General features: G+C 40.7%; 1 protein-coding gene across 3 annotated transcripts in view; it reads right to left on the reverse strand.

The window, feature by feature from the left end:
* scaper (S-phase cyclin A-associated protein in the ER) overlaps positions 1–12,732 on the reverse strand; it is a 90,176-nt gene that overhangs the window by 19,895 nt on the left and 57,549 nt on the right. For all 3 annotated transcript variants that reach the window (XM_088080584.1, XM_042495952.2, XM_042495953.2), the window contains 2 exons: positions 6,989–7,112; positions 2,648–2,877 (listed from right to left, as the gene is read on the reverse strand). In XM_088080584.1, coding sequence (XP_087936710.1) covers positions 2,648–2,877; positions 6,989–7,112 — 354 coding nt within the window. The remainder of the gene's footprint in view (positions 1–2,647; positions 2,878–6,988; positions 7,113–12,732) is intronic.

Below are 12,732 nucleotides of genomic sequence, written 5' to 3' on the forward strand. Positions count from 1 at the left end.
CTGTTGTGGCCCCTGTGCCAGCCCAGCTCTGGGCCCTTGAAAGTGTGCTGACCTGGGGCCGTCTTCTCATAGCTACGGTATGCTTGGACCTTTGGGCTCAGCTCAGGCACCAACAGCTTACGAAAATCTATTGAGCAGTACAGCTGCCAATCAAGGCTCTTCTACTAGCTGATGAGGTGACTCTGAAGAGGCCTGTCACGATTTCATGTTATTGCAGGGTTTCCCACACATTCACTCATTTGTTGCGAGCCGCCACAACTAAATCATCTGCCGCCACAAATACATTTTTTGAGCTGGACTCTTTACTACAAAAGCTTTACTGCTCTTTACTGCTGGGTATAAGACTTTTCTCTCTTTCAAAAAGCTCCTCTGATCACCTATGGACGAATTGAAAATATTGATCAACCCTGCAAGTGACAAACAGCTGCTGAGGAAAAAGAAAGAAGTCATGGAGTGCTCTGCCTACTGCACTGCATTCATGGACCCACAAAAACCTCCAATTTTAGAGAAGACTTATACAAAGGGACACACAGGCATTTAAAAGAACATTGGTAGCTATCCACCACACATACACTGTGGGAAATATTGTATCATCTAAGTTCAGTAAAAATGATCAAGGTCATGTCCATGTAACTTAGTTTTACATGCATGTTTGTTTACATTAGAATGTCACCAAAATTGACCATGCATGATGCCAGAATAAAAAGCAGACTTTCTGCTAAGACTTTGACACAGTGCCTTTTTCATGGGGACTGAAGCCTCATTCCCACTAACAACTGGCTTTTTAATGAGAATGCGTACGATCGGCATTCACACCTGGGTCAAATGACTCTGCAGTAGACATGACAACGGCTAGATCAGCATTGATGGCAACACAACACCCTGGTGAATGAAATTATTTCAGCTCCTTAACCAGCGAGATGTAGTAATGCGCAGTTACTATTTATCTGTCTCCTCCTAAGCAACACTAAAACATTATTCCAAGCTAGTCTGCACCGAGTTTGAAAGAGAGACTGAATAAGTCAGAGATATATTAAGAGAAAAAAACACTGAATAGTTTTGAAAGACCTCTGTTCCTGCTGCTGTCTACTGTTTACCTGTTCTCCTGCCTCTTCATGGGGTCAAACTGACACAACAAAAAAACAGTCCCCACACTCAAAATCTGACAGAAAGGCAGACTTGTCCACTGCAACAATGTGTCTGAAGGCCACGGGGAAAGCAGTCTATCTAGCTTTATGTTTTAATTTTGGTGGAAAAGGGGTGTAAGCCAAATGAATGAAAAAAAACATGCTAAGACAGATTTACTGTAATTTCTTGTTGAATTAAAAGTTTATGGCTCTTTGAGAGGGTGTACTTGCATTATTCTGCTATTGTATTTTCATTATAACAGTGGCATAAAATGGCCTTTACATGACAGTAATATTGTTTATCACAATTACTTCTGGGACAACATATCCTCCAACAGCAGCAGCTATTTTTACAGGCGTAACTGCCATGGTTCCTCATTTTACCACTGCCTTGATTCTTGGCTTCTTTCACATACCTTTATTGTTAGACTTGTCACTCATTGAGGTGCTCTAAAAACAGGTGATTATGACCATTCTCAACCTCCACTGCAGGTCATCTGACACTTGAACCGAGTCCCATTGTTTTGACTTGATCCTCTTCCACAACTTTACTCGAGCTGAAAGGATCTTTCCTCACACCGACTGCTTTGTTCAGTGCCTGCTCTCTGTTTGACAGCCTGCTTGGTGGTCGAACTTGCCACTCGGTGCCTCAACATTTCTGACAATGATAGGGGACTAAAAGCACTAAAAATCCAAACAGAGAAACTGGTAATGAGAGGAAAGGAAATGGCGATCTCCTCTCTGTGATATATGGGTTTGCATGATGGGAGAGTGTTGCAAAAGCCAAAAATGTTTGATCTTTTGTCCTTCCTCACGAGCATATACATTATATGAGGCAGTTGAGGTAAATCTTGTGCTCGTACTTGGGATTACCAGTCTGACGACACCATTTTTCTCAGGCCCTCCCCTGTCTCCAGGGTTACGACTGGGTCAGTGGATGAGAGTGGTGGGCCTTTGCAGCTGCTCCGTCCAGATGAATCATTGCTTGTGGGAGGGATGGTGGAAAGACTGCACCCTTCCACAAGTCTTCATCAAGCCTGGCCTGCCTTTCCTCACAGCCCACGTTTCTCCAAAGCAGCTCCGACTCCTACAGCCCAGCCCCGCATGGCAAGCTCCGACGCCAGGTTCAAGGAGACCTTTCAAAGCTTTGGAAGTGCTCTGTGTTTATGCTACTTTGTGGCTGCCCCCTGGAAACTGATTTTACTTGAAATGTGGCGCTGAATGTGTGGAAAAAGTACAAGCTGGACAAGTGCCAGAATACACCCTCATTCTCACACTACTCCCATTCTAACAAGACACCAGTTGGACCATTTCCAGGAGATCTGACATTTTGTCAGCTTATTCCTTATAGAAGGCACGCTGTTGAGGAAATCAGAGGTTGACCAACTCTCAAACTGGTGAAGAGGAGTGGAGGAGGGATGTACTACAGGAGGTAAAAAGGTCGTGAGATGAGAAAAAGAGGTGCCATATAGGAGGAGAAGCAGTGTGAGAGTCAATGCAGAGCGCTGGAAAGAAAATACCTGATTAGGTCTTGTGTGCGAGTGTTGAAGGATTCTGTGGCAGAGCTCTTGACCTTGGCATCTGGGGAGGAAATCCATGTGTTTTCGCCTTGTCCAGACTCGGAGATATGCGGCCACAGGGAGCCCAGGATGGTAGCGATGTTCTGCAGCAGGCCTGTCGTCAAACCCTCAAAGACTTGTTTGTTCACACTGCGCCCAAAAATAGATTTGTCCTCATCTGGGACATATAGCTGCAAGAATAGAAGAGAAAAGAATCTTTACTTAAGGAAGTCTACCTAACAGGCTTTAATAAACCTATTAATAAACCTACATTTGTTTGATAAACCCTAATGCTGACATGCTGCATTAGAAATCTGACAGCATCCAAATACCATAAGACATAATAACAACTGTTAGTGATGATATAAACAAAAGACAGGTCCATTTGAAGGGCAACTTTGGTATTTCTCAACATGAACCCTATTAACGTTTTTTTTTGTTTGTTTGTTGTGTTTTTTTTTTGTTTTTTTTTGTCAAAGTGACTAATGGTAACAACATTTCTTAAATTAGTCCAGTATTGAGTGAGACTTCTGCAAAACAGGCTGCAATATAACCACTCATGCCATTTGTGCACAGTCAGTTTATGGCACTTTTTGCCACTGACAGGCTCAGGTTATTATAATAAGTGTCTGATAACAGACCTGTTTTTGTTGAAGAGTAAGATCCTTTTTTAAAACCATAAACAGTCCCAATTGGCCAATTCTGCCAGACTCCATTTAAATAAACACTTATTTTGGCATTCATAGAGCCAGCATATTTTCACATATAATTAGTTGAATTAAGAGTTTAGTATAACTAAAACAGGATCGGTGATTGTTGGAACAGTGTAAAGACAAACCAAGATGGTTTTTGAAAGTAGTTTATTTTGTTTTCTGTCAAGTCTGAATGAATTGTGTTTAACAATTACAAAACTGTTTACTTATATGAAGTCTGGCAGGTCTGGCAATAGTGACCTGACTCTTCTCCGCTTTGCCCTTTGGGGTAAATTAAGTCAGAAGGTCCAAAACCCAGCACCTAATGATTATCTAGCACTGACAAAGTTGTGTGATGTTGTATGTTGACTGTCATCATAAGTAGTGATACTGAGATTGTTGAATCTCAGATGCTGAGATCGCTACTGGTTATTACTTTGGTTTCAAAAAAAAAAAAAAAAAAAAAAGGGGGGTTTGTGCGGCACTTCTTCTGCCACTAGACGGCAATACCTGTGACCAATCACACCTGAAGCACTTTTTGCACTTACTAAGGGTTTTTTCCTTAAGTCTAAATTCTTGCTATGCTGTATGTCGCTTTGGATAAAAGCGTCTGCTAAATGAAATTGTAGAATTGTAGAATTGTAGTGATTTAGGGAAGGTTTCTGGTTGAACAAAATGGATCTTATTTTTTAAGAGAAAGGTCTCTCTCTGTAGGGATCCTTTCCATATGTTGTCGGAAACAAGAGTAATAATCTATATATATCAGTGGCAAAAGCAAGTACATTAAGAGGATGTAAATTTGTGGTGCACATATGCCTCAAGTTGTTACATTGCAGCCTGCTTTGTGGTCACCATCTGCAGCCCTCTCATTCAATACTGGACCAGTTTTTACTACTGGTCACTGAGACACAAAAACGTGGTAAAAAGGGTACAAACTGAAAAGAAAAACAAGGTTATCAATTAACTTTAACCCTTTGAGACCTGAGCAAATAGATTTGATTTCTTTCAAAAGCAGGGGACATGGCAACAAACAACTTAACAAGACATGGCCAAAAAAATAGCAAAAAAGTTACAAAAAATACCTGAAAATAAGTTTTAAAAAAAAGTGACAAAAAAAACAAAATCAAAAAAACAAACAAGATGACCTAAAAAGTACTCACATTGAAAAAAGTGAAAAAAGTATTTTATATTTTATTGTATTTTCTTTTCTATATAAAATATTTTATAATATTCTATTTTTTTTGATTATTTTCTAATAATCCATCTTCTTTAAATCTAATTTTTAGGTCATTTATTTTCACATTTTACTAATTTCTTGAAATTTGTGGGACATTTCTTGCCAAGTTAGTCATTGCCTCTTTTGCCCATGTTTTCTAAACCTGCTCAGGTTTCAAAGAGTCAAATTGCTTGTGAAAGGAACCTAAACGCAGCACAGGATGTCCATCCATTTTTCAAAGGGTTAAGAATGCACATTAATAGCCACTGAATGCAAGGATTACCATTACACTCTGTGTTTTTGTTAAGAAAAAGGTTTTCCCCACATTGTTGGCATGACACACAGTTTAGTGAATTTTTCATTCACCATGTATAGGCCAAATATTTGTAGATTACCCTCCTGTGATTTGTAATAGCTACAATAAAACCATATAAAAGCTGTTAAACACATTTCCTCAGCCACATTCATGACAAAAAAAGCTGACGTAAACAAGTCAAGATGTGCCATGAACGAGCTCCATGCTGACATAATGGAAGCCCAAATAAAAAGGCTGTAGTAAGAAATTAAGCAGTGTAGTAAGACTTTTCACATTTGCATTTCCCCACAAACTTCATGAGACACACAAGCAGAGTTTCACATTTAAAATATAGTGCTACTGGGTAATGTGGAGAACCCTGCAAAGGAAAAACCTTCTCATTTGGTCTAATGGTTGGGGTGCATGCTGACAGCATAGGTAAATCCACCGACATTCTCCACAAATCTAATTAAAAGGGTACATGCTCATATGGCGCTACCCCCACAGCTCACACACATGCATACCAGAACATAGACATGTATACGCACTCAGTCAAGCAATAAAACACAATAACAAAAACAACTAAATTTAAAACTTCTGACTTGTAAATTAAATTACAGCTTATTAAAGCACGGTTTTCAGGAGCATGAATAATTTTGGAGTCTGATTCTTAATCCTCATTGAACACATGGAGAGCGGTTAGTTTGTCTCCTGTAGTGCTGTTGGATATGTCAGTCAGCAGAGCAGCTGCTGGGATATGTTTTATATAAACTGAACCATACAGGCGAACCTCTCCCTGTGTGCCCTAAGGAAATATGACTGCTTTGGATTGGAACTTGCTCACTAGAGAAGGAAGCCCCAGAAGAGTTCATGCATGTACCACAACCCCTGTGCCTGTGCCTTGTCCTGTCTCTGTTGTGAGTGTAGGCGGCCCCAGCAAGCCGCCACCGTTAGATGTTTGGAGTGGGCTGATGTTTACAGTCCTTCTTACAGAGTGCTGAAGGATATGGGCTGACATGTCGCCGCAATGCAGCCTGCCTGCCTGACTGACTGACTGCGCTCTCACATTCCCTCAGTCAGGAGGCATCTGTGGAGAGGTTGGGCAACGGTTTGTTACACGCTAAGCTTGTGTCTCGCTCTGTCTTTCATTAACACTGTGGCAGGAACAGACACCAACAAAAAAGACAGGGTTTTCTCAGCGGTCAACGCACTGTATATCAACAGATGAACGTAAAGAAAACAAGGAGGGTCTAATAAAAGGCTAAATGAATGTGTGGATACATTAAATAATGTTAGTTTGATCATGCCTTGAATACCCTTTATCTAAACATATTGAGCCTCTGCCTTACATACGGTTCCCACTGTCAAGAAACATGAAGTCCTCCTGAGCCAAAGACAAGGACACAAGACCACGATGAATGAGGCTTGGGTTATAATTTTGAAAAAATCTAGGTTCCCACAGCGAATTGCACCTGCAGTAGGTAGCCTCTTATTTTTTGTTGTGGGGTTGTAGCGAACACAGTTCAGAGCTCTGTGTTATAATGTTAGCTGTTATGCAATTATGTGTCCTAAATTCAGTCAACAAGATCAATAGCCACAGATGTCACCGGTTGCTCTGAAACAGTTGTGATCCTGTCGGGATTCTGTAGAACTTGAGTTTGCCATTGGAATGTCAATTCTGACAACCGTATACACAACAACCAGACATTCTGATGCTGGTAACAGTTTTTATTCAATGTCTAAAGCTTGCCTCCACATGTGTATTGGTTCTGGATGGCTAGCAAACAATGCCACTTCTGTCGCCAAAATGGGCGTGCATGTTTTCAATGACATAGGCTGTAAAGGGATCTAGGTCTACCAAATTTTAAACTACTTAAATAAAGTCATGGAAATGGAGTAAAATATTGTAAAAAGTTTTGAAAATTCCTTAAAAATCAAATTAAAAATGTGTCGGAACCGTGTTTAGATTAAATTAACTTTATACAAAATTTAAATAATACCAGTCACAGAAATATTGAAACTTATTACATCATTTGTCAAACATCTTGTATTTGATGGCAAATCATGTCTCAGTTATTTGCCAAGATGAATAAACTTACTGTTAACTGATGCAGCAGCAGGTCCATGAGGAGCGCTATCTTGTTGCTAAACAGCACGTAGGAGCAGTTGAGGGGGCAGCAGGAACACGCTAGGTAGTAGGTATTTACAGCAGCACAGAGGGATCTAGCACAGAAAGACAGAAATGTGAAAAATAGTTATTAATCACAAGTTAAAGAAAAAAGAACACACCTCAAGGCAGGCCGCAATTCGTTAAAGAAACACTACTAATGGGATGTAAAGGCCTAGCTGTGGGCATTGACAAGACTATCTGCAGTCATCAGGAAACCAAACACACTCCTCTGTATTTGTGGTTCCTTAAGGGTGCAGTTTGTCTTCACAAGTCAAAGGCATATCTCGCTGACAGCGCGAGTAAGGAAGCTGATTTGAGGAATAAAACACTCATATCAGCTACTTAGGCGGAGACTCCCCTTGCTGCAGCCACCTTGAGAGGAGCGGAGCGCAATCTCAGTCCCATCTTGGCTGAGATGGTGCAGCATTTCCGCTGGAAAGATAAAACTACTCCTCTCAGCAGCTCCTCACAGCCGCCAGGCAGCCCCAGGCAGCAGCGGCCAGTACTGAGGCAGTCAGCGTGCCTCTGTATTATGTCTGCTCTAAAACAAGCCCCAGAGAAGATTAATGCCTCAGATAACTGACCAATGGTTCTGCTGTGACTACTACTCCCCCTCGCCCCCGTTTCATCAGTTAATATTTTCTGACAACTGTATATTTTAGCCATTGGCGGAATGGCGTGTCCTATCTGCTCGCTGGAAGAAAGGAATCTGCCTCTCCAGTGCCTAAAGTAGGCCATGTTTATTTCAACTGGTAAACATTTTGATATCTACCGAAACCTTCACATCTGCTGCGCGTTTTCGGTCAAACCACGTTGGCACAGGAAAGGAAAATAGATTAGGCTGAGGCAGACCCAAGTCTGTCAATAACTTCCTCCACTCTGTGCTCTGCGTTTGCCAGTGGGCGGATCAGTCGTTTTGCTGTATCGTTATTGACATTGCAGAGTAAAGCTGTCAGAAATGGAATGTGGTGTTAATGTGAGAAGCACTATATTTCGAGTGATCGGATAGTGTCCAAAAACGACATCAAAGCTCACTTCCGTCCACCTGAAAACAATAACAGAGCCTCTTGCAAATTGTTAATGTCCTACATGGCAGCTATACTGACAGTAATTTTATTAAAGCATAAAGACGGAGAAAAAAAGTTAAGCCATAATGGTTAAGAGCAGTGATTGAGCAGTCTATTTGGAGCAAGAGGTGAGGTAACATGAGATCCGGACCAAACTATGCCGTGTGCAGCCACGCTGCATCAGGACTCAGATTATCCAGTGAACACAAAGATCAGCTTCTATGCAAATACCAAAATGACGACTCAACTGCTTTTCCTTCAAATACTGTTTTATAATTATATGCTTGACACAGCTTATGAAATTCAAGCTGTAGTGACTGACATGCACATTCCTCCAAAGGACAGGAGTTACTTTCGGTGCTTTAAGTCACTATCCAGGTATTTAAGATCATGTGCCTGTTGAGTAAAGTAGAGCACAATAGTCGGGATATCATATGACCTATCAGAGATAAAATGACTGGGCAGGACTGACTTGATTACTGTCAAAGAGCTGTTTCAGAACGGCCAGATAGAGTTCATCCTGGTCAATGGTAGCAGTCAGGTTACACCGGTGACAACTGAGATTTGGTGCTCGCTTCATGATAAATGTTTGTGTCTTTACAAAGTATTCCTGAGAAACAGTGCTGTCACCATTTTTTTTGCTTCAGTCTTTCTTGGAATGCCGCCATACAAGTCACCAAAATGGGATATTCAATCTTCCCTTCAAGAAGTAATGAAGAAGGCAGTTATTTTCTTCGAACTTTGAAAGTTCTGGTAAAGATTTAAGGAAGTTTTAGACCATTAGACTAGAGAGACAATGCAAACTTTCTGACTCAATAAAGGCAACCATGCCCATTCTCCTATGTAATGTTCATAAACTACAACAAGAGTCAAGGACAAATCATGAAGTTGTGCATATATCATGTTGTTTTGTTTGTTAGATTTGTTGCAGGCCAATCTTGGAATCCCTCGATTATTGTCTTAAGATGATAAAGCCTCTGGGATAGCGGCCCAGGAGATTCAATGTAGCCAGAAGATAAACAGGCCAAGACTTCATCATCTGTGTGCCGTTCCTTGTTTACAGTTTGATTTGCAACTTAAGACAGGTCCTGACAAAATTTCAACTAATTTCTATATACAAATAACTCCATAGGAAGGCAGATAAACTAGAAAAAAAGCGAATAAAAAATCTAAATCGTCAGCAGATAATAGTTGATGGGCTCCGAGATTGTATTTTGGCCAATGGGTTCTGCATTTTTTGCTCGCCACACAAACTGTTTACCTGCAGGCAACCAAAGCCCGCTCAAAACTGATTGGTCAATACTACTAAGACTACAAACGGACACCATGATGCTTCCAATACCAATATTTTAAATTGCTGTCTACAGATTCTGCATGCACATACCTGAAACGCTCACTGTGACTCCTCAACAGGGAGCACACTGTATTGTAGAAGTCACCATGAGGAGCGCTGCAGTGGCAGCAAACAGGTAAGGGAATTGAGAGGGCATCCCTATTAACTGCATACCCTTCTTACTAGGGGTTAACTTTAAAACATAGCAATTAATAACTCAAAACTTAACTCTCTATGAGGGCAAAACAGCTAAACACACAACAATTTGTAACAATAATAACTGTACATTTACAAAATTTGTTTGTTGAAAAATATTATTTTAGTCACAACTGATACCATGCAAACTATCTTGTTAAATAAAAATTTCAAAACGTAAATGCCAGCTGTCAGGGGATAAAACTAACAATGTTTTGATCCTTACAAATCAACACTTGATAGTCCAGCAATGGTGATGCAGTGCTAAAAAATTGTTTAAATCAGAAATAAATTAGTACTGTGATCTTAAAATCAAAAGTCTTAGATTTAGAGAATCATGTGTGAACTCCTGACAGTAGAATAGGGCAATACAAGTCTTAAGGGGGGATAAATACAGTGATGTACCATGAAACTGTCAGAATCTTTAAAAAACCATGATTCAAATTTTAGGTCATACTGCCCAGCACTACTACAGATTTAACACTGCTATTGACATAAACTTGCCAAACTTACAATGAAATGAAGCAAAAGGTGTGTTAATTCCATTCTGTTTTCAATGTTGTTAAGGTGGTTTTGTAATGTTAAGCCACATTAAACTGTCTTTCTATCTACTTTAGAGACTGTTTGAATAATCTTTCAGATGCAGTTTGACCATGTTCAGCATATTGTGCAAGAGACAAGGAACTGTAAAAGTTAAGGTTTTAAAGATAAAAGTGACATTTAAAAAAAAAAAAGGACTAATAGGAATGTAGTTTTACACGCCAGTGATATTAGGGTTTTCTACATTTTAATTCAAGGAACGGCTGTATTTTCTCTCTACAACCTGATAAGTATATTCTAATTAAATCACTTGACTTCTGTCAAGACAGATCGGGCCCTCTGGCTTTACAATTGACTCACTCAACTGCTCATGTAATGAGCATGCAATTGCTGTGTAACACAGCTAATCAGGCTTGTCTTTGGTCGTCTCTGAACAAATGAGGAGGCTGTCACAGGCATGTTTGAGTTATGCCCTTACACCAGAACGTACAATGAACCATCACAGTGATCTGTCTTTGGTTTCCTCCCACCTAATTGAGCTTGATGAGCACGACACCTGATAGTCCGCCCTCTCTGGGAATCTCGCTATCTCAATACCCCTCAATGACAGCTCCAGTCAAAGATTTTGCGGAACAATTTGTTAAAGTGCCACGCCACCCTGTCTCATGTTACACAAAAAAAAAAAAAAATTTGTGGGGACTGATGTGTGCCAGTCTATCTGAGCGGGTGACATTCCTCCACCTACGCCACAATGGGGTTCTCATTACACAGATTGTGCTTCACATCCCATCCAGTGCATTATCAATCTGAGAACAATTCTGCTTTGAAATTGGACTTGAGAGAGAAAAATAATGAGCGATGTATTCTGCCCACCTACACAAAACAGCTTAACCTCACGCAGCCGGGGAATACTATTTTACCTGTATTCAGATCCATAAAGACATGAGGCCAAGAGGTAGCGGGATGGAGCCCATCTGATCCTGCCTGCCCCCCCCGCAGCCCTCTCGGGGCCCTACCTGGGTGGCCAACAGCCCTACACATGATAAAGTGGAGGCTTGGTAGAAGAGAGGATTGGGTGTACAACTAACCTCTGAATTGGATGCCTAGTATTCAATTATTGGACAATTTTAGGGGAAGGCTAACAGACAAGGCTAAAAGAAAGCATCCAGATTTCATTGCTGTCAGCATAAATCACAATTAAAACCTGTGATCAGTTGCATCACCTCAAAGAGATTTAATGTTTACTCCGCTGATCACAGATGAGGCATTTAACATCTGGTTAAATCATGGAATAATGTCAATGTATGATCTCTTCTGTGACAATGTGTGTGGCTCTTTTGAGCAATTAGTACAAAAATTTAATATTCATAGAGCTCATTTTTATAGAAATTTGTAGCTTAGAAATTTTATTGCCTGTAATAATGACCTCTTTCCTTCGTGTCCATCTCCATCACTTTGGTCTACATTTTTAATTGTAAACCAGATGCAAAACTAGCTACAGGTATAATTGATCAGTTTTTGAGCAAATATAAGCTGATGACACTGGAGTCACTCAAGAATAAATGGGAGGGAAGGAACCACAGCCATCTGTATATGGACATTGGGTGAGAGAGGTCATGTACTATGTCAAACTAGAGAAAATTCAATATACTATAAAGGGCTCAACTCAGGAATTTTTTGATGCTTGGCAGCCTTTTTTACTCACTTTGGAATTTTAAATGCAGATAAAATGTATTTGTAGTGTGTAATATGTGAATAATATTAATTTTCATAATAATATATATAATAATATATTTTGTCCATCTTTCAACACACAGCCATTTATCATAGTAAACGACCAACTCTCAATCCATTTGACAACAGGACAACAAGCATGTAAAAGGCTCTTTATGCTTTTTGTCACTGCCTTGACTTATCAACCCTGAGATCTGTGCTCCTCAACCTGAGTCTCACATTTCTCGCTCTCTCCGTGCGTTTCCTATGTGCGCAGTGGAGCCTGACTGGAGCGACGCTGCAGAAATCTGACCAACTTCCAGATCAGGTTGAGTCCCTGCCTCTTAAACAGGGTAAATTTGTGTTCAGGGGAAGAAAAAGAATCCTAAGCCAAAATAAAAGGTGAGGAGCAAAATCCATTTCCTTGTGCTGTCAAACAATCCCTTCATTCACTGCCATCTAAATGACATTTAATTTGATTCTGCTGTTGATCTCTCCGATACCCTGAGTGCTTCCAAGACATCTACCCTGGCTGTCGTGCCACACTGGCCAGGTATGAAGGGGGAGAAATCTGATGAGCCGTCACACACAGCGCGCGCACGTACGTACGTACGCACGCACGCGCGCGCACACCCACCCACACACACACACACACACGCATGCACACACGCACGCACGCACACACACACACACACACACACACACACACACACACACACACACACACACACACACACACACACACACACACACACACACACACACACACACAAACAGACTTTGACAAATGGTGGAAAACATCCTGAAATAAAACCATGGCTAGCA

This window comes from Plectropomus leopardus, chromosome 7, assembly GCF_026936395.1.
Source record: "Plectropomus leopardus strain MGB_pleo_1.0 chromosome 7, ASM2693639v1, whole genome shotgun sequence".
Taxonomy (NCBI): domain Eukaryota; kingdom Metazoa; phylum Chordata; class Actinopteri; order Perciformes; family Serranidae; genus Plectropomus; species Plectropomus leopardus.